The sequence below is a fragment of the Ischnura elegans genome, chromosome 4 (genome assembly GCF_921293095.1).
Source record: "Ischnura elegans chromosome 4, ioIscEleg1.1, whole genome shotgun sequence".
NCBI classification, from domain to species: Eukaryota; Metazoa; Arthropoda; class Insecta; order Odonata; family Coenagrionidae; genus Ischnura; species Ischnura elegans.
The window spans coordinates 52,105,238-52,127,216 of NC_060249.1; the positions used below are offsets into that span (position 1 = coordinate 52,105,238).

At 38.4% G+C, this 21,979-nt stretch overlaps 1 protein-coding gene across 19 annotated transcripts; it reads left to right on the forward strand.

Moving 5' to 3' along the window:
* Positions 1-5,548: 5,548 nt before the first annotated feature.
* On the forward strand, positions 5,549-20,692 carry LOC124157460 (trichohyalin-like). 19 transcript variants are annotated; one of them, XM_046532193.1, is made up of 23 exons: positions 5,549-5,665; positions 7,251-7,336; positions 7,741-7,842; positions 8,012-8,095; positions 8,228-8,329; positions 9,481-9,564; positions 10,432-10,515; positions 11,347-11,421; positions 11,816-11,914; positions 12,110-12,199; positions 12,381-12,470; positions 12,652-12,741; positions 12,923-13,012; positions 13,194-13,283; positions 13,466-13,555; positions 13,737-13,826; positions 14,008-14,097; positions 14,278-14,367; positions 14,685-14,774; positions 17,175-17,246; positions 17,330-17,398; positions 17,848-19,030; positions 19,532-20,692. In XM_046532193.1, exons 2-23 carry the CDS (start codon positions 7,251-7,253, stop codon positions 19,658-19,660), a joined length of 3,069 nt encoding a protein of 1,022 aa, XP_046388149.1. In that variant the 5' UTR covers positions 5,549-5,665; the 3' UTR covers positions 19,661-20,692. The 19 variants fall into 19 exon arrangements, with proteins under 19 accessions (XP_046388149.1, XP_046388148.1, XP_046388131.1 ...); XM_046532192.1 differs by having other exon boundaries at positions 17,848-18,537; positions 19,039-20,692; XM_046532175.1 differs by having other exon boundaries at positions 17,848-20,692.
* Positions 20,693-21,979: the final 1,287 nt, after the last annotated feature.

Here is a 21,979-nt window from a genome sequence, read left to right on the forward strand (position 1 = left end):
GACTTTCTCTTTGCCAGAGATGATGAGGGTTCTAGGTGAACCCTCTTAAGGATACAACACACCGGGGCCGGGACCCAAGCCCGTGGCTTGATCCACCCGATCACCCGGGGAGGGGCTGGAGAGGAAGGAAAAAGGAAAGAGCCGCCGCCGCGATGGGAGCCTGCCGACGCCTCTGGGAAAGGATAGGAGCGGAAGGGAGGGGACGAGGAAAAACACCTTAACGCTACAGAGCGAAAAGGGCCCACTAGATAGCGAAACCAAGCATACGCAATTAATTTTCTACCAATTCTAGAGGATTTTCCTATGAGGAAGAAAAATCCATCGATCGAATCGGTAGATATTTTTTTTCTCTTTGCCAATTAGCAAACAGCAGACGTGGCCACAGTGTCGCTCTCTGGCCTCCGTCGAGTTAACATCATGAATCTGCTCTTGGAGCAGTGTTGCCAAGTCTCACGCGTTCTCCTGGTATGTCTTTAGGTATGCCTTTCACCAACGGTGCCTCATTCAGCGCGGTATCTGACAATGTCATGGGCTTCTGTAAAAGGATTATGTCCTCAACACCTTCCAATTGAATAGGTATATTGTCTCGGCAATGGACCCAAAATACCTGGGGCCACCCATGACTCCCACATTTCCAGTGACAAACTAGGGTGGCTCCGTACATTTGGCAACGTTAAGTTCGCTCCTCCTATCTCTCTCGGTACTACCCCCACCCCATTATCGAAGCCTTCCGAGAATGTGCGGGCTCTCGTGAAAGCTTACCCGCAAACATAAAGTAAATAGATTATAAATACATCAGTCACGAGAATATGCGTGGCGGCGAGAAAGATATAAAATTGGCTGCTTTCAGTTTAATTCATCGGTATCCTGGTCGCAAAAAAGGTCTTCTCGTTCACACTTGGAGAGTCTGTATGCAAACAGTCGTTCGACTGCCTACCGGTTGCGCAGATTCGTCTGTAAATTGTCTGACGACACAGTTTTTGATACAAGTTACCGACTTGTTTTGCGCCCACACTAGTAAGCCTGTGTTTGTCGATATGTTGACTGAATATGACTCGATTTTAGATCCTGTGTGCTTTATTTTCTTTAACCATGTGGATAATATATCGAGGAAGAGGCGATGGTGGACCCGCCAGTTTCGTGAAGACAGTCCGCACTATGGTAAAAACATACTTTCGTATCCACGATTAGTAGATGAAGCAGGTTCCCAAAAATTAACTCTGGATACTAAATGCATTTTCTATATTTCAAACGAATGGAAAACAGGAGACGAGATACAAGTACTTCATCTTAAATCTGCATGTGTGGAAGTGTCTGTCAGCAAGAGACCGTACACAACCCACAACTGTCCTGCGTAGCGCAGATGGCAATTATCCGCTAGAGAACACATCGCGATCTGTTGACTAGTAATTAACTCACACTTAAATAAGTTTTTTCATTAACTATTTTTATAAATATTCACATAAAGGGGTCATTTTTTAAGTTTATGAAAAATTTGCTCGTACAAAAAATAACCCTCCAGAATCTTAAAAGTCTTATTTTAAATTTATCTCTTCGCTCTCCAATCGCAAGATAACGGATGAACTTTGGTACTTCGAAAGTGGAATAATCTCCTTACTTGTTTCAAACTGATGTACGTGGGCGAGTTATTAACCTCTTCAGACTTCAAAGAGCATTTTCGGAAGAAAATTCGCGTTTGCCTCATTTTTCTACAGAAATAGAACTTAAAAATATTAATCTGCTTAAAATATTGTAATCGTAGTGATAGCAACCCCTTGCATGATACGTTAAAATATGGTAATAATTACAAGAAAAGAGTTTTATGCAAAAATAAAAAATGCTTACATGCAGAGTATTGATGTTGCATAAGGTCATCTTATTGAAATAATATCTATGAATAGTACAATAGTGTCAATAAATGGTACTCGCCGTTCTTAATGCCACTCATTGTAAAATAGCACCAAAACTGAAATCTTTCGTCATCAACCACGCTTCAGATTGAAGATTGAGATGGAAAACAGCGTAGTATGTTCAAGCGCAGATTGTATGGACAACGGTACGGGCGGCGTTCAGCACTTGGAGACACTCTTAGATCGAAAATATGGTAAAAAAACGATATCTATCGTATATGATTCACTGGGACTGGGGATAAGAGGAAAAGAATTGCGAAACATGACGTGGACTTCGTACTTCGATTCGGAGCCCATCCCTTCTTTCCCATGAGGTGAGGTTATATTTTCGGCAAATATGTATTATTTTCTGACGCTGATAAGGCTGACTCTATCCCACTTGAGTATCAAAAATCGACTACCATGTCGCAAATGAGGTGGTTTAATTGGGATATTTCGAAATATAATGGGAAAGTATGAAGTAAGGATGTGGATTTTGTTTATGGCATTTTATTTTGATAATCTGTCCCGGAACATGCATTTCCTGATGAAGCCCGCACATTCCACTTTACGTTGTGTCAATCATTACTTTTGAGTTTCCATTTTATTCAGTTTTTTCTTCAAATATATTCCTTATAAATTTCAAAGATACTGAACTTTGTATTAAAAAAGAAGATGTCCGCCGAAGGATGATATTGCCAGACTTTCACAAACAGAAAGTGAAGACGAATATTCAGAGTAAGCACTTGGTTCTTTGGAACTATATCAATCGTTGTGAACTCTAAATATGAAAAAACATAAAAATATACGCCTTTGTTAAAAGTTTTTTCTTAGATATTTGCAAAAACTTTCACAAAATGACCGTTTATGCGCCTTAAAATATGCTCAAACTGTTTTCGGTGTTAAAGATACCAGTAGGTTAGTAGATTTGGGCTTTACCCAATGAAACCTTTCATTTTCGTTTAATAAAGAATTGCAGAGAAATGATTAAAACTATTTCTTGTAATGTACACCATTTTTCAAACCACCAATCTACTACTTCACTCTTAACTAGTATTTCAGAACATGTGACGTTTAAGGCGAAATCTAATTCAGTCATGCAGGTACGCAAAAATGCACCCGATATAATCATTAAATCCAATAAAAATCGAAACATAATGATAAATTTTAGGATTGAAGTAACTTCCCTATTAGTGCCTATTATTTCGTGCATTATTTGCGCTGCGTAGCAAATGACAACAAAAGAAGAAAGAGAAACTAAAACTCATTGAGAAGCAGAAGAGGTGCCACAAACTTTGTTCTAAAACTTTAGAAAAAAATCGCTACCTGCCCGTTCACACGCGATGGTAGAACACGCTAGAACTCCATAAACCTATTAGCACTTGCGATTCCGAATGTATTAAAGACAAATGAACGTAAAGACGCGTCGCTAAATATATTTATTTCGGCATATAACAAGATTATTAATGAAATCAATCGATTTGGCTTTTAATTTGTGAAAATCCATGTTGAAATGAAAATATACAAGCCTGGTAACTTTTCACTGGAAAATTATTTACTTGTACGACGCGCTTCGACGCTGAGGCGTCATTCTCAAGTACTTCTACGATATTGAGTTTTTTCATTTTTAGGATGATTATTTGTAGAATGATGAGGATTTTGAAGAGGATGTATTGTTGATTATGAAAAGACTGTCTCACGGTTTACGTGAGTTGAGAGGGTTGTCAGAAGCAATTGATGCCAATATTCATTTTTTCCACTCTAAAGGGAAAACTCACTAAAAAAAGGGCATCCTTGACGTATTTTTATTTGCATTAAAAGAAAAGCAATCTTCAACGATGCAATCAAATGTTAATTGCATTGTATTTCATTAATAATCTTGAAATGAAAATACACAACTCTGGTAACTTTTCACTGGAAAATTATTTATTGCTACTACGTGTTTCGACGCTGAGGCGTCATTCTCAAGTACCTAAAGTTACAAGTTATAAATGAGTTATTATTCTTGGATAACCGTATCAAAATTATGCAAAAAAGTTCAACTTTAATCAATCACTGATTTTTCACTCATATTTGGTAAAAAGTTTGCGAAAAACGACCAATTTCGATTTTTATCTGAAAAAACAAAAACGTGAGGGATGGCCCAATCATTATTGGATAGCTAGCTTTAGGCTCTTGGTGTAGTTTAAAGAATTGCTGAGCGGAAAAAAGCTATCACACTATCTTACAACACATTTTTTTTCTATAAGGTAATTTTAAATTACATTTTAGTGTATCCGGTGATACGTAATTAATACGTAAGAAAATAGCGGAGCCTGTTTTCAGCCAATAATTTTTACATATTCGTACAGAGAATCAATACACTTCCGCCGAATCCTGACAGGTAACTTGCACTACGCTATTCGACAAAGCTTCCAGATTGTTACTCTGAAGAAAAACTCTCCTCATACCCCCTCATAACCCCGAATTTCAAACCGTATTTTTCGAGCCCGCGGTTGAATCCGGTCCCATTTTTGCGGCGGCAGGGAATACTGATTTGAGATAAATTACTAGAGATAATAGAGATTATGCTGTGGAACAATTTTTCGCTTATTTTCTCTTGACTTCAATTTTTGAACTTATTCAGGGTAAAACAGGCATCCTGATTTCAAAACTATACTTATTTTTCTTCTAATACGCCAAGTTTTTCACTATTCTTTTAATAATTTTGACAACTCTCCGCTAGATTGTGTGTCGATCACAGGAGGCATTATTTCTCTGCAACTGGGTGATATTAAAGTTATCCGACCGGCTCCAGGTGGCTGACGCCGTAGGTAAATGCAGCGAAAAGTGCATAGGAGTATAGTTATTCAGGAGATACTATGACGAAGCTTAGGCACGAAGCCCGAAATTTCCTCCTTGGCGGGAGCTTTGGTGAAGCGCGGAAGTTGCCCATACGGATAGTTTTTTTCGTCAGTTCACGATCATCTACTCTGTTTTTCAATTCACGATCACCTATGAATAAATTAAATCATTATGTATGGACATTATATTAGGTAAGATTTCCCATTGAATTCCTTCAACTGCAAATTTTGTACGACGCATTATACAAAAAGAGGGTGCCCTGTAGCTTAAAAAATTTGACGTGATTGACAAAAATTGAGGTAATTTTCTTATACAGCGACAAAAAATTAGTCAAAAACTAGTCACACATCTGAGACCAAAATGGCTGTTCCCCAGTGGTATCAAAGCGTCAAATTCCTAATTAAAATAAGGTTTATTTCTTTAGGTTTTGTCATGCTTTTTTCGATTTCATCACTCCGTGCATCGTCAAGAAAAGCTTACCCCGATCTAAGGCCCACCGTCAATATGCAGCCCCAGAAGGTGACTCGTCTGACTTGTTCTAATATCCCGAGGTAAATGATTGCATTTTCATATTCAAACTATTCGTGGCTCGAGGGACTCTTCTCCACATAAAGCCCCACTTTAGACTAAAAATAGTTTCACTTAATCTCAATGGAGCACATCATTGGCGCTAAATCGCTATAATCCGTGGAATCGATGTCACAAAAAAAAATAACTAACCCTCCCGTTTCTTAGAAGTCTTATTTTTAAGTTATCTCCTCGCCCCTTCTTTTGCAAGATAACGGGTGTACTTCTGCGCATCAAAAGCGGAGTTATCATCTTGCGTGTCTCAAACTGATTGACGTGGGCGACAAACTAAGAGGAAAAAGAAGTGTGACACACGAGGACGATTTTGAACTTCAATTCGGAGCTCAACCCATCTTTTCCATAAGGTAAGAAGAGCTTGTGTACAAATGTTCCTTGTTTTTCACGTGCTCCCAAAAGCAGACCTCATTTCAATTAAGTATTCGAAATAACTACGGTAGAGAGTTGATTATACGAAACAATTGCTGCAGTGGGGTGTTCGGATAACAGATTTTCGGGTAACCAAACATCACTGGGAATAACGTCGAGTTCATTGTTTTGGGTGGGGGAAAAGGTGGGGACACAAAAAAACATGTTTTTGGTCTATAATAACACTATATCTTTTAATAACACATGAAAGTACAAAATATTGTGTTTCGTTACAATTTTCGGCATGCCCTGTCGCATAATTTCGGCGTGATTCGGCTTGCGTTCGGCTTTCAGTTAACCGACGTTTCCGATGACCGAAGTTCGGAAAATCGACGCTCTACAATACCGCTTTTATAATGAAAAAAATTGGGAAAGCATTGGCCAAAAATATAATGGTTTTTGTACTTGGGAAAGACTGTCGGCAGAATTATTTGCGATGAAGGCGAGGAGTTGGAGACTAACTTCTTGGGTGGTAAGAGAATTTCAAGGGGAAAAATCTAGGGGGTCAAATAGTAAAACAATAAATTTCGAGGGGAGCTTGAGCATCAAGACGTCTTCCGGTTTGCAACGGCTTTGCATTGAAGTTTTACGCATACCAAATCTTGGAAACTCCGCTTGGAAGCTCCCATCTCAAGAAAGCTACATTTTTTTATATCTTTCACCACTAAGAAAGCATTCAATGTCGTTGTTCACAGCGGTAACTCAGTCCAGCACCAGCCAATGTATTTGGAAAAGACCTATAGATACTTTTCACTTTCGTACTATGTAGCTTAGCGATTAAATTCAACGCAGCAACAAATAATAATTTTAAATGATTTAAATAATCAAAGTACAACAAAATACAACCAATACTCTATAAATTAAATAATCAGAGTAGAGGAAGGGATCAAGCACATAGATGCGAGAGGGCGAACCAGAAATAACATCGATCAGTACTTTTCAATAGAAGCAAACTACATACGGATAGTGTCGAACATAGCTGTGGCATAAACAGAAAAAATGCAGCTAGCCCAAAACCTTGTCTTACGTGCGTATCTTGTGATTGCGTTGTGGACGTCTGTGTACCGACGATTTCGCAACAAAGCAAAATAATCCCAAATCATTCGGAAACATTAAATAATATTCGTTATATTTCACACTACCCGATGCTTTAGATCATTTTCATGACAGAAATTTAGGAAATTTTTTTTCCAAAATAATGTATTTTAATCGGTCCATTTAGTTGAAAATAGCATCGGGAATATAATGAAAGCAAATAACTTAAGGTAAACATGGACTTTAGTTTGGATGAAGAGGGATGCAGTTTAGTGTTATACTATAGGTATTGCCGTTGAAAAGTTCGATAAGTGGGTAGATAAATATTGCTAATTATTACCCGACCACGTTAGATTTGGTATCGAATTCCCGGACATTGCATATCCTGATTGATCTCAAATAATTAATTTTACGTTATCTTATCCATTTATTCAGAGTTTACAATTTCATGACATATTTTCTTCAAATATATTCCTTCTGGATTTCAAGATGGATTCTCAAGGAAAAGGAATATGTCCACCAAAAGATGATATTGCCAGCCTTTCACAATCAGAAAACGATGACGAATATTCAGAGTGAGTACTTGGTTTTTGATGCTGTAATAACTTTTGCGAACACTAATAAAAATAAAACATAAAAAACAAAGCGTTTGTTTGAAATTCCTTCCTGAATTTCAAAATCTTAACTAAAATTTATATCATCTAAATGCTGGATATCCGGAGTTGAAACTTTCACAAAATGCCCGTTCACGTGCCTTTAAACATGCTCCATCTATTTTCAGTAATAAATATACCAGTCGGTATTGCTGGCAGCTTCAGGCTTCCTTATGCGTAGCCTTTTATTTTAAAGCAATGAGGACTTGCAATTTGTAAGATACTCTTTTGATGTTTTGTGATCGTGACCCACGTTTCGCGATGCAGCAATCTTATACGGGTTACCGATCATGCATACATCCACAACTAAACAAATTATTTTTCAGCAGGGATGAATTCGATGAACCCAGTGGTGACTCAGACGTTGTACCTGGCACAGGAAAACTTCAAAACAGAAAGAAGAGTGACATTGAATGTGAAAGTACAGGGTGAGTGGATTTAACATTGAAATATTCAGTTGTGAAATGGAAAGCATCTCAATAAGGCTAAGGAAATGAAGTAATTCAATTTATTCTGAGATCCCATGATGTCTTTTAATTGATAAACATCAATAACGAATAATTTTAACTATTACTCCGGAATTGACTGGTATTTCAGAACAAGTGACGTATCAGACTATGAAATAGAGCAAGAGTCATCCGGACGACAAAAACTTAAAGCCGATGATGATAAAAGCGATAGGTATGTACTAATTATCAATAAATTTTACAAATTAAGAAATATTACCCAATTAAGCCACACAATATATTTAAAATTAACTGAAGCGCCTCTCCGAGTCTGTAGTCATCCGTATATTCACTAATTCTTTTTCAGCAATTATGAAGTTCTCGAACTTGGAGACGACTCGGACGTTGTGCTGGGCAGAGGAAAACCTACCAATAAGAAGCAAAACGTTAGTGAATGTGGAAGTTCAAGGTTGGATTTTTTTCCTGAAAAAAATATTTATAAGCAGAAAAGCGTCACAATTCCTATGTGCATCTATTCACTTTCAATTTATTTTTTGAGCTTAAATTGTCAGCTAAAGGATTTGTATGAAGCAATAGCTTATAATTCCCATAATTTCCTCACTAATGACTTATTTCAGAAAATAAGACATTTTAGATCAATAAAAAAGGCAAATACCAAACTCCTCTGGATGATACAGATTCACAACTGAGGTTTACAGCCGAAGTGGTAGGCTCGTTCCCAAACTCGGAAACTCAGCCCCGATCCAGAGTGTCAGGGTGTATATGAATAGAAATAATTAATGACCTCATTAATGAATATAGTCACTATGAATCAGGGGTGTTGACTTCAATCTCTTATTACAATCATTAATTTCACAATGAGAGTTAGTTTGTCAAATATTCTCATTCCCACACTGGCATGCAATAATAATTTATGTTTCTCTAGATATTACATAATTTCTCATTAAATAGATTGAAATTACCGTCGAACATAGGAGAAATGATGGCCTAAACATTTGTTTTATTTAAGACCCAAGAAAATAAATTTGCTTCATTACCAAATGCCAACGTTGAAAGTCAAAGCTCAATACGAATAATGGGTGATAGAGAAAGTTTGCAAATGATGTATTTACGAATAGACTTCAATAAATATGTGATATTCTCAACACCATTTTCCCGTGTGAAAGACTTTCATGAAAGGCCGGTAAAATCGGAAAGCATCATCAATAAACGACAATCCAAAAACTTAAATGCGCCTGCATTTTTAGATTTTCACTTCTAATAATTCAAGCATGTATTCTAAGTAGGTTTTTTAAATTAGTTTTTTCTACATCTCAAATGAGTTTTCAATTTTTATATGAAATTAAAATGTTTTGGATCAAACTGTAGTTAAAAATAAAGAACCATTGATTTTTTTTCAATTATTCAATCTTTCGGTTCAAATTCCAATTTTCGTTGAAAAGTCGAACTTTAAATTTCAATTAAATTCGATTGCTCGAAAAATCGATTTTGGCCGACATTATTCCATCAAAAGTCGTGATAATGTGTTATCGACTTAACTTTTTAAAGGAATAACTAGCAAAATCCATCATTTTACTCCTATTGACTTTGTTCTTTCAGAACAAGTGGAGTTCCAGAGCGTAAAAAAGATCCAGCGTCCTCCACACCAAGCAAATTTAAAGCCAAGGATGATAAAAGCTACAGGTAAGTACTCTTAATCAGTAAAGTTTCTTAGAACTCAGTATCTTTCACGTCTTCCGGAACGTCGGCCAATACGACTGAATTTACTTGGTTGAGAACGCGAGAAGAATTCCTCAACCAATTTATTTCCCTGCATATTTATAAAACTTTTGTTTCTGAGGAAATTGCTGCACAGATTTTTTTCCAAAATTTCAAAATTTTTACAAATGAAAAAATAAATGAATAAGAGATTTTTTATGACGCGAAGTACTTCATTTTTATGACGCGCTAATTCGTGACTCTATAACCTAAAATTCATCAATGCTGAACTTGAGTATTTCCTAAAGTTTAGGACTAGGAAACGACATTTTTTGTTGATATTATGAGTAAAACTTCAAGAGTAAGCGAATTACATTAGTTCCTCCACATACGAAAGAAGTGCGTACCGAGACCTCATTCGTTCCTAAGTGGAAAAAACCTAAGCAAGGAAAGTAAAATAAACAAACTCATTCTCCTCCCTATTAAACATGACATGGCAAGAGATAAACACGTTTCGCAGTAAAATCATCTTTTAAATTGGCGTGTAGTATTTTATGCAAAGATGCCATGATTGTAGATACGTGATATAGTTGCATGAGCAACAACACAACTTTTAAGTTAAGTACTTGATTTCATGCTGTAACGAGGTCATCTTTAACGAAGATTGCTTTCCAATCGGAATCAGAATTAAAATCCATACTCTTGGTTTAATTTAAACTTCTTTCAATTTTCCCCCTCAAATGCACTTCTCACATAAAATTCATGTTTTAATCATTTGTTTTCGTCTTAGCGTAAAAAAACCATAAATAGTAATATCCAACATTTCACTCCTATTGAAATTCGGTATTTCAGAGCTAGTGACGCTTCGGAAAGTGAGAAGGAGCACGCTATCCCCAGACGACGCAAAACTAAAGCAGAGGACGATAAAAAATACAGGTAGATACTCTTAACCAATTAAGTTTCACAAAGCCTAGTATCTTTCACGAAGCCTAGTATATAGTTCATAGTGACTACAGCTTCTTGTTTAAGCTAACCCTTTTCAGTCAGAAAATCCTCTTTCCAGTGTATCTTGAACATTTTCTATCAACACATATGATATATCAGACAATACTAAAAATATATTTACATGGCTCTACTGAGTACATATCTTTGGACGTAGATCAACCTATTTAAAGAAAATGCTGGGTGCATATTTTCTCCCAAAAAAGTATTTTTCCGTTTTACGGAGAGAAAAGTCGTTAGATGGTCGAATATTAGTGCTCAGAGATTTCACTAGCATGTGGTATCGATACTTCTCTGGTCATCATCACCATCATCAATAGTCAACAATCCTAAGATCGGTTTAAAGAGGCTGTTAATCCTTCTTTCCCCTCCGCTAGCCCTTTCATAGCGACATATTCCTTCTCTTTTACATCCATTATAACCTGTCCACGTAACTCATTCGGGGCCGTCCCTTACCCTTCTTCCCTTCCACCTGTCCTTCAACGGGTGATTTCATCAGGCGATCATGTGTCATAATGTTGCCAACTAAGTTGCCCCATCCCCTGCTTTAGGTTTTTAGGAGGCGTCTCTTTTCTCCCACTCTTCTTAGCACTTCCTCGTTACTTACACGGTCGATCCATTTTATTTTCCACGGTATTAAGCTCATGCCTATGAAAAATATGATACCTATCAAAAAATGGAGAACGGTGAATATTAGGTAGCATACCTGAATTGGATAAATATTCGTCTTCATGCTGACACATTATTTCTTATTTTCTTGACTAGACAGTATCAAGAAGAATCGACATCGGAAACAAACAGAAAACATTATCACGTACCAAAATATGGTGAGAGCGTCAGGTAAGCATAAGGCAGTATAATAAAGTCGGGCACGCCTTCCTGTCAACAGTTGTGATATTTATTTCTGTTCTCAATAATTATTAGTTTTTAAAGTATACGTATAGTTTTCTTCTGTAAAAGACATTTCTATTTTCTTCCATTCGTGCACATAATCTTATATTATTAAATTAATGAAAAATGTCTATGCGTAGACTTATGGTGAAGCTGATTGTGAGATATTTTTCTTGGAATATGTTGCCGTACATGATGGCGACCCCACCAAAAGAGCGCTCTTTTCGAGTGTCTCAATTCATTCTCTTTTAGCTAAAACTAAGAAATATGCAAATAAATGAAATGAAGTCATATTTTACTCTATATTCTCAATGAATACGTATTTAGATAAATTATTTTACAGCATTAGTGAAGTTCGTGATTCGGGGGATAATTCCGACGATGATCTTGATGTTGGACCTTCAACCATAAGGCGAAACGTCAGTGAATGTGGAGGTTCAAGGTCAGTTTTCTTTTACTAATGAAAATTAGATATGCGTCTAGATTTGAATACATATCTACTGAATTTCATATTAATTTTGGGATCAATAATTTTCGTCTGAATTTTCTAAAAAAAATAAAATTCCTTCTTCTTCTTCTTCTAAAAAAAACTTCTACTTAAAATTCCTGCCTCTTATCCACTAACGAATTATTTCAGAGCAAGTGACGCATCAGACCATGAGAATGAACCAACAGCAAGGTCCTCCAGACAACGCAAACACAAAGTTAAGCACGGTGAAAATAGCAGGTAGGTGGAGAGCTCCGTCCCGAAGTTCGAATCTCAGGGTGAATATTTAAAGATGATTATACCCCTACATTGGTACATATATCTTCTGAATTTCATATTAATTTTGGAATCATTAACTGTCTCCTAAATATTCAAAACAATAAATACTTAAAATCCCTTATCCAATAATGAATTATTTCAGAGTAAGTGACGTCTCAGACCATGAAAATGAGCCAATATCAAGGTCCTCTAGGCGACAGAAACACAAAGTTAAGGACGGTGAAATTAGCAGGTAGGTGGAGAGCTCCCTCCCGAAGTTCGAATCTCAGGGTGAATTTTTAAAGATGATTACTCCCCTACATTGGTACATATATCTTCTGAATTTCATATTAATTTTGGAATCATTAACTGTCTCCTAAATATTCAAAACAGTAATTACATAAAATCCCTTATCCAATAATGAATTATTTCAGAGCAAGTGACGTCTCAGACCATGAAAATGAGCCAATATCAAGGTCCTCTAGGCGACAGAAACACAAAGTTAAGGACGGTGAAATTAGCAGGTAGGTGGAGAGCTCCCTCCCGAAGTTCGAATCTCAGGGTGAATATTTAAATATGATTATACCCCTACATTGGTACATATATCTTCTGAATTTCATATTAATTTTGGAATCATTAACTGTCTCCTAAATATTCAAAACAATAAATAATTAAAATCCCTTATCCAATAATGAATTATTTCAGAGCAAGTGACGTCTCAGACCATGAAAATGAGCCAATATCAAGGTCCTCTAGGCGACAGAAACACAAAGTTAAGGACGGTGAAAATAGCAGGTAGGTGGAGAGCTCCCTCCCGAAGTTCGAATCTCAGGGTGAATTTTTAAAGATGATTATTCCCCTACATTGGTACATATATCTTCTGAATTTGATATTAATTTTGGAATCATTAACTGTCTCCTAAATATTCAAAACAGTAATTACTTAAAATCCCTTATCCAATAATGAATTATTTCAGAGCAAGTGACGTCTCAGACCATGAAAATGAGCCAACAGCAAGGTCCTCTATGCGACACAAACACGAAGATAAGGACGGTGAAAGTAACAGGTAGGTGGATTCCTTGTTCCCAAAGTTCGAATGTCAGGGTGAATATGTAAAGATGACTATACCCCTACATTGGTACATATATCTTCTGAATTTCATATTAATTTTGGAATCATTAACTGTCTCCTAAATATTCAAAAACAGTAAATACTTAAAATCCCTTATCCAATAATGAATTATTTCAGAGCAAGTGACGTCTCAGACCATGAAAATGAGCCAACAGCAAGGTCCTCTATGCGACACAAACACAAAGTGAAGCACGGTGAAAATAGCAGGTAGGTGGAGTGCTCCCTCCCGAAGTTCGAATCTCAGGGTGAATTTTTAAAGATGATTATTCCCCTACATTGGTACATATATCTTCTGAATTTGATATTAATTTTGGAATCATTAACTGTCTCCTAAATATTCAAAACAATAAATACTTAAAATCCCTTATCCAATAATGAATTATTTCAGAGCAAGTGACGTCTCAGACCATGAAAATGAGCCAATATCAAGGTCCTCTAGGCAACAGAAACACAAAGTTAAGCACGGTGAAAATAGCAGGTAGGTGGAGAGCTCCCTCCCGAAGTTCGAATCTCAGGGTGAATTTTTAAAGATGATTATTCCCCTACATTGGTACATATATCTTCTGAATTTGATATTAATTTTGGAATCATTAACAGTCTCCTAAATATTCAAAACAGTAATTACTTAAAATCCCTTATCCAATAATGAATTATTTCAGAACAAGTGACGTCTCAGACCATGAAAATGAGCCAACAGCTAGGTCCTCTATGCGACATAAACACAAAGATAAGGACGGTGAAAGTAACAGGTACGTTGATTGCTTGTTCCCAAAGTTCGATGTCAGGGTGAATATGTAAAGATGACTATACCCCTACATTGGTACATATATCTTCTGAATTTCATATTAATTTTGGAATCATTAACTGTCTCCTAAATATTCAAAAAAGTAAATACTTAAAATCCCTTATCCAATAATGAATTATTTCAGAACAATTGACGTCTCAGACCATGAAAATGAGCCAACAGCAAGGTCCTCTAGGCGACACAAACACAAAGATAAGGACGGTGAAAGTAACAGGTAGGTGAATTGCTTGTTCCCAAAGTTCGAATGTCAGGGTGAATATTAGAAGATAATTTCACACCTTAAAATCACTCTTTGTACTGGGTTTTGACTTGACTATATTATTTATTACAACCATCCAAAAATGAAACATATATTTTAAAATACCTATTATCTAACTGGAATATAGTAATAAGTTTTTATCTACACAAAGCACGTGCCTAGAGTGGACTAGATAAGGAAGCAATTCTTTTAACATTAATCAAAATTATTACAGAAATATTAAGAGATGTGTAGGATAATATGTTGTCATTACAATTTTTATTTTATTTCAGGGCGAATGAAAGTTCAGACGTCCGAAAAAAGAAATCACTCAACTCCAACAGCAGTCATAAGGAAAAGATCAAGGATGGCAAAAAATCGAGGTAAGATTTGTCACTAGATGAAATTCTTTACATCCGGCTGTTTTCCCCGTGAACAAGTGGATATGGTACAACTTTTTTATTACGTCATTATACACAATTATAATGACGATATATCTGAGTGACACTATAGAAGAGTTATTTAAATAATTAATCAATAGCACAGAAGATGTAAAAAATACGGTTTTTCACGATTTATATATATATTTTAATGAGATTATTGGTGTAAATAGAACTAAATCAATGAGTGAAAATGCTGTTCCACACAAATTTTACATAAAATTGTCATCAAAATGTATGTGTATTTGTAGCTAGGAGCCGGATAGGAGCTGCACCGGCGTGGGAATATTTGCTTCGCGGACGCGCCAGAAATTTGTCATTTTGTGGCTTAAATGTGGTAGATTGATTAAATTACAAGAACTATTTGCTCCAAAGGGCAGTAACTCGGCAAAATATATACGAAATGACCTAAAATATAAAAAACTTTTCAGTTAGTGACCCCCCCCCCACAATGGCATTTTAGCGAGGGTCAGGGGTACACCTGGAAGTCCCAAATTTTTACACCTTACTTTTGATCAGTCCCACAACTTTTTTCATTGGCCACCATGAATTTGAAAAAAATCGATTTTTACGATGCCCCATGCTCAAATTCAAGGGTTGAATCAAAATATAGCCTTCTTGTGACGCTCATTCCCCAAGTTGTGCATGCTTTTCTCATATTCTTGCATTCCTTTCCATTCTGTACTACCTCAAATACATTCTATACTCCGTCGAACCAGTGGAGACTTATATCCCTCTAGCTTCTTTCTCAGCCATTTTCAGTTCGAATTTCCTCTCAATCGTTGAATCACTCTCTCTCGAAATGCAACAACTTTTATCCACTACGCATACACCACCCTCACCTCCCGCAACCTGTAATCGTCTTATTTTATCGGTGAGTTACTGAGAGAAATAATAAATTACTGAATGCTTACAATATATGTAAATATTTCAGGGAGAACAATCGCGATTCTGATAAAATATTGCAAATAAAAAAGTATTATTGTTTTTTTTTTTAAATTGAGATCGCATCGAATCAACCGGGAAGCTTAAGCTATCATACACTGGAATGTCTTAAGTTAAATATTATATGCAAGCCTAATTACATTCTTGTACGATTTCATGAACGCGATTCCAATTCAAAGCTAAATACAATAAGTGATTGGACGCTTTTCCCTGGCAACGCTTGACAAAGTAATCTTGCATGTAAAAACTTTTCTCGGGATACCGCGCGGGTAAGACTATATGAGAGCGCCGACGTTTCGGGTAACGACTCGCTACCCATTCTCACGGCTACTAGTATGGGTAGCGAGTCTCATAAAATCTTAGCCGCGCGGTATCCCGAGAAAAGTTTTTACATGTTGTTCGCCGGGAAAGTGTTAAATCATACACACAAAGAAAACTTGTTTTTTTTTTTTTAGTTTTCCACTCAAGTCACTTGTTTCATCACGTGTCTCATCGACGTTTCCACGGAACACTCCAAAAAATTAAATTCCCATTTGATACTTCACCCACGCGTCCTGGGCCAATATCCTTTTATTAGTATAGTTAGATGAAGTGTAAGTGAGAAAAAATAAGTCATCATTCGTGCATCGTTTACCAGCAGCGACTCAAGCATGTGCCAGATGAGTGGGCCAGATTATGAAATAGAAGGGCTTAACCTCGAGTTTATGTGGATTAATGCGAAGGACAAAATATAGTTTAAAACATTAATGTATTGACCTTGCACTAATGGGACTCCTTTCCTGACATGCCACGCAACAAAAACTATTCATACCTCTGGCCTTAACGCGTTTACGAGAGTGCATTCATTTTATATTCACTTGAAAAACATCAAAACTGTTTCCACTGAGAAGAAAGCGAAACACTATGAAATATGTTCTAATTAATATGAACAATACAAAATTGTTGAACCCAATAACAAAGCGGTTTTTCTACGCCTATAACTGTATACAATTCATTTTAATTTTAAAAAATAAATTTTAATTTTGGTCTTCGATTCTGAAATTATTCTGTTTTATTTGGGTGGGCCATAGGATAGACCGAAAAAAATTTGGCCGACCCCTGGCACCGCCACTGCCGTTTACAATATATTGTATTCAATGCACGTTAGCGTTTCCCAGTACCATGTACGCTTCACAAACGCACGTACAAAAATCAGAGGATAGGCCACACATGACCCGTTAGGCAAACCCGAATAATTTACCTCGGCTTAAATTCCTGCTATGTCCACTATGTCAACTTGAAGGTTACAAAATAGTTAAGCCAACCTGCAAATTTGGCATTCTACGTCAAATATCGCTGATTGGTCTTAAATTGAAGTTGAAAGATACCTAGTAATCATGTTTCCCCTTTTTCTTGCAGAAATAGAGACTACTCTGGTGATCAACACGTAGAGGAACAAGTTGGTGGTCCTGTTAAGGATTCTCATCCGAGGTAAATTCCATCGGAAATTAGGCAACGCATAATGTGTGTGCTTTAATTTATAATGGACTTTGTATTATCATTCACTTTTGCAGTGTGCAGAGATTGCAGGAAGCTGTGCGACTGGCCCAATTGTCTCCTGGGTATGGCGGAGGATCTGGAGGGTAAGATCCCGCACTTAGCCGTGCCAAAAAAAATCTAGTGAACCCCTGATTAATGTCTTGCAAGTAAATTTGAATCATAGCCAAAAATATTATTACTCATTCATGCAGCTACTTATTTCATGTCCTGCTTTGGACTACCTCCGCTACCAAATTGCGTTATAGTAGAACTGCCTTCCCGACGATGACTTGGAAAGCACAACCTCTGTCTCTTGTGCTTGCTCTGTTCCTGTGCTCACTGAGACTTGGGACCTTTGCACGTTGTTACAAAAATCTGGTCTTAAATTCGCATCGCACGAAGGTTTTCGAGTAACTGGTGGCATCTTGAACTTTTCACGATGGGCGTGACGACGTGAAAAGTTACTGCTTTCATTTAATGCACTGAGAGGCAATAAGACATATTTTTTCTCTCACAGTTTTTCACAAATATTTTTTCGATCCTTTTTTTTTAGGCGGAACGGGCAAGAATTATCAAAGACTGGAGCAACGAGCACGGTGCTAATGACGGGCAGCGGCGGAAATGCCACTCACGTCCATCTGGACAACGCCGTGGAACTACTGAAGCAATACGACATCGTGGAGCGTGAGCGCGAGCTTAGAGCCGATGCTAGGCTGATGGCAAACAGGCAGTTTGAGTTCATGGAGCAAATGATGCAGCGCATGGACAATATGGTGAAAGTTGGCCGCAAGGAGAGTAAGAAGATGGCAGAGCGGGATAGGAAGGATCGGAAGAGGAGAGACAAAGAGCAAATGGAGTGGGAGGAACGCAGGGGGAAGGAAATAGCTGAGACGGAGGAGAGAAGGGAGAAAGAGGCGAAGGAGACGAGGGAAGAGCTCCTGAGGAGAGAGGAGAAGATGCGCGCGGAGTTGAATGAGGCGTCTAAGAAAGTGGAAGAGAAGCGAGAGCAGATTCACGAAGACAGGCTGAAAATGGAGACCGAGGTGAAGAAGATGGAGGAGGATAGGCTGAAGAAACTGGATGAGAAGGAGAAGAGTATTGCGGAGGAGAAACGCAAGAAGGAGGCTTTTCTAAAGGAAGAAGAGGAAAGGATAAGAGTGGAGGAGGCGAAGGTGAGGAAGGAACTGGAGACGAAGCGGAAGGAAGAAGAGAAGAGGGCGGAGGAACGGGAAGAGAAACGGAGGCAGAGAGAGGCCGAAGAGCTGAAGAGGGTGGAAGCGGTGAGGTTGAGGAAGGAGGAGCAAATAAAGGAAGAGGAGAAGGAGATGAGAAAGAGGATGGACAGGGAGGAGGAAGTGAGAAGGCAGAGAGCGGTTGAGGAGGAACAGTGGAAGAGGGACAGGCTGAAGGCTGAGGAGGAGGAAAGGCGGAGGCAGGCCGAGGAGAGGAGGGCGAAGGAGGATAGGGAAAGGGAAGCTAAGGAGGGGGAGTTCAAAGAGGCTCGGGAGAGGCGCGAGGCTGCGCTGAAGGAATCTGAGATGAAGGCCAAGGAGGAAAGGAAGAGGAGAGAGGAGGAGCAGAAGGAGAGAGAGAGAATGTGGCGTGAGGAAGCGGAGAAGCAGGAGAGGATGATGAGGGAGCGGTGGGAGCGGGAGGGGAGGGATATGGCCGAAGCGACGAAGATGGCCAAGGAGATGCAAGAGAGTTACTTCAGGAACCAGAGGGACTTGGAAGAGGTGAGGAGGCAGAGAGAGGCCGAAGAGCTGAAGAGGGTGGAAGCGGTGAGGTTGAGGAAGGAGGAGCAAATAAAGGAAGAGGAGAAGGAGATGAGAAAGAGGATGGACAGGGAGGAGGAAGTGAAAAGGCAGAGAGCGGTTGAGGAGGAACAGTGGAAGAGGGACAGGCTGAAGGCTGAGGAGGAGGAAAGGCGGAGGCAGGCCGAGGAGAGGAGGGCGAAGGAGGATAGGGAAAGGGAAGCTAAGGAGGGGGAGTTCAAAGAGGCTCGGGAGAGGCGCGAGGCTGCGCTGAAGGAATCTGAGATGAAGGCCAAGGAGGAAAGGAAGAGGAGAGAGGAGGAGCAGAAGGAGAGAGAGAGAATGTGGCGTGAGGAAGCGGAGAAGCAGGAGAGGATGATGAGGGAGCGGTGGGAGCGGGAGGGGAGGGATATGGCCGAAGCGACGAAGATGGCCAAGGAGTTGCAAGAGAGTTACTTCAGGAACCAGAGGGACTTGGAAGAGGTGAGGAGGCAGAGGGAGAGGGAGGAGGCGCAGATGTCTGCCCAGAAGAGGGCCGAACTGGACCAGAGGCAGAGAGAATTGGAGGCCAAGAAGAAAGAGATGGAAAAAAGTAATTGCGTCATTCAATGATGAGCATGCATATATTTTTTGATGCGGTAATCTGGGTTGAGCTCTGTTAAGGCCTTGTTACCGGTGCCAGCAATAATACGTATACTCTTTTTCCCAACTGTTGGCGGCTGGACGGTAGAGAGCTAATAGCCAATCAGAGGCGCAGCCCCCTCTACCTCACCGTTCCCATCCATCCCCCTCCTTTTTCCCCTCCATGTGGCCCGCCAACGTTGCCTGTCCCTGGAAATAACTGTATGCAAGGCCGAACGAACGGTGATAATAAACATAAATTTGACAACACTTTGAGTTGGAAAACGATGTTTACCGTTCGGAAGCGAGAGAGAGACTGAAGACTCCTCCACACTTTCGCAAGCCGCTCTTCTGTGATTGGTTAGAAAAGTGAAAGGGACACAGGCCCGTCCGATGTCAACCGCCATCAGTAGGGAAAAGGACTATATCACATTAGAGGATATTTCGACAATTCGGGACGCACCCGATCAGACCAGAAATCGTAGGTCATTGAAAGCAATCGGTTTACGCACTTCTTTTATTTGATCCTAGTTCACAGACATCAAGTGGTAGGGAAGTATAATCATTGGAATATTTAAAATTTTACCCACTCCACTGAAAGAACTGGCAGTTCCATGCGTAAATGCTCCAGCAAGGAGGAGTAAGGTATTTTTGAGGAGTAGGGTATTTTCTTAAACATCTACGCCATTTATGCTACTTCTGAGCTATTTTTTGTAATTTCATTTCCAAAATGTTGATACTTTAAATGAAATTATTACTGTTTTTCTTCATATCACATGACTTTTTCCGTTCGTCACACCAAATGTACCCACTTAAACAAATTATTTTCATCTTTTTCTTTTCGATAGTTTTCAATTAACTGCAATTTCGGGTCTGAGTCAACTTTCCGTAATGTCGAAATATCTCCTAGAATATGGGTATTGCTGGTCGCAAAAACCTTGAAAGTGGTCATTACTCTCGGTAACATGGTCGGTCAGAATGAAGACACAGCGAATGTGCTCAGTTAACTATATCCTTCAATAATGAGAAAAAAAAATCCGAGTGCCGATTAAGTTGGGAAGAAACTTCTCCTTAACCGGTTTTCCGGGTGACTTAGGAGGTGACTATCTTCTTCTATTCTGTGTATATTTTTCTATCTATATTCTTCCGAGTGACCTAGGTGTCTATCGCCAGGAAACAGTGTTTGTTTATTTTTCATAAATTAGGCTAAGAGAGAGACAGCTAACAGTTTCAGATATTTTGAGTACAACTTGAATGGAATGCGGATATTCACCTCGAAATACACTATTAATAATAATAATAATTTTTGTCACACCATATTAATGGCAAACAAAGACGAATAGAAAAAATGTAGGGGATATTAGGGAAATCTAGAAGGTGTGTTAAGTTTACCACCATTTTATAATTATATAATATTATCCATGTATTGGTTAAAAGTATTGTAAAAATATTGTACCAACAGTTAAAAAATAATAGATATTACTAAACATATTATTACATTGTCAGATTTTATTTAACAATGAATTTCCTCAATTTTAACATAATTAGGGAGTAAAATTTTCACCGACCTATTGTACTCATATGTTATGAGTCGTAGACTTTTGATTCAAAGCACCTACGTGAATTTTATTCTGAACAGTGGCAATTTGGGCCTTGGTGAGGGAGTTGACACCCTGCAAAAATACCACTTACCCGGCCTATATGACACCGATGCTTTTGTTCCACTTCTTACAAAAATAAGTACGTTATACTATAGATGCGCGAATAGTATCCGCGAATACTCGAATACTAGAAAGTATTCCACATTCGAGATCTCGAATGATTATGCTAACAGGGCGATCTCAAATACCTCGAATACTTTGAATTTCGCTCCATATACTGTCGCACGCACGTCGCAGGCAGTTGTCTCGGGAAAACGTAGAAGACTCCAGTCGTTTGCAGTCCTTTACATTGCCATATAATAACTACGAGTAGTGTTGAGAGAGCAATCTAGAGAATTCTAGTCGTTTGGTGCATGCAAGGTCATACATATGAATACATATACCATAATAAGGCCATACACATATATGGCCTTGGGTGCATGCAGCGCCATTTTAGGCAAGTTCATGAACTACATCAAATTCGCGAATGAGAGTGGTGAAAAGATATCGTTCGACGAGGGGAATCGAAAATGATCGGGGAAAATAATAAAAAAATCCCCGGTTTCTCCACCAAGCCCCTCAAAAAAATTAAAAATGGCGGTTAAAAAAAATCGACTTTTGGGGTACCTTCCGTTATGCATTGAGCTACTACTCTCGAACTGTTCCACTC

Bases quoted from the DNA above. Each gene is read 5' to 3' on its own strand.
- LOC124157460 (XM_046532175.1), top strand. From the start codon at position 7,251: ATGGATTCTCAAGGAAAAGGAATATGTCCACCAAAAGATGATATTGCC. The intron at 11,422-11,815 runs GTAAGCATAAGG...ATTATTTTACAG, and splicing joins AAATATGGTGAGAGCGTCAG to CATTAGTGAAGTTCGTGATT. The intron at 12,742-12,922 runs GTAGGTGGAGAG...GAATTATTTCAG, and splicing joins AAGGACGGTGAAATTAGCAG to AGCAAGTGACGTCTCAGACC.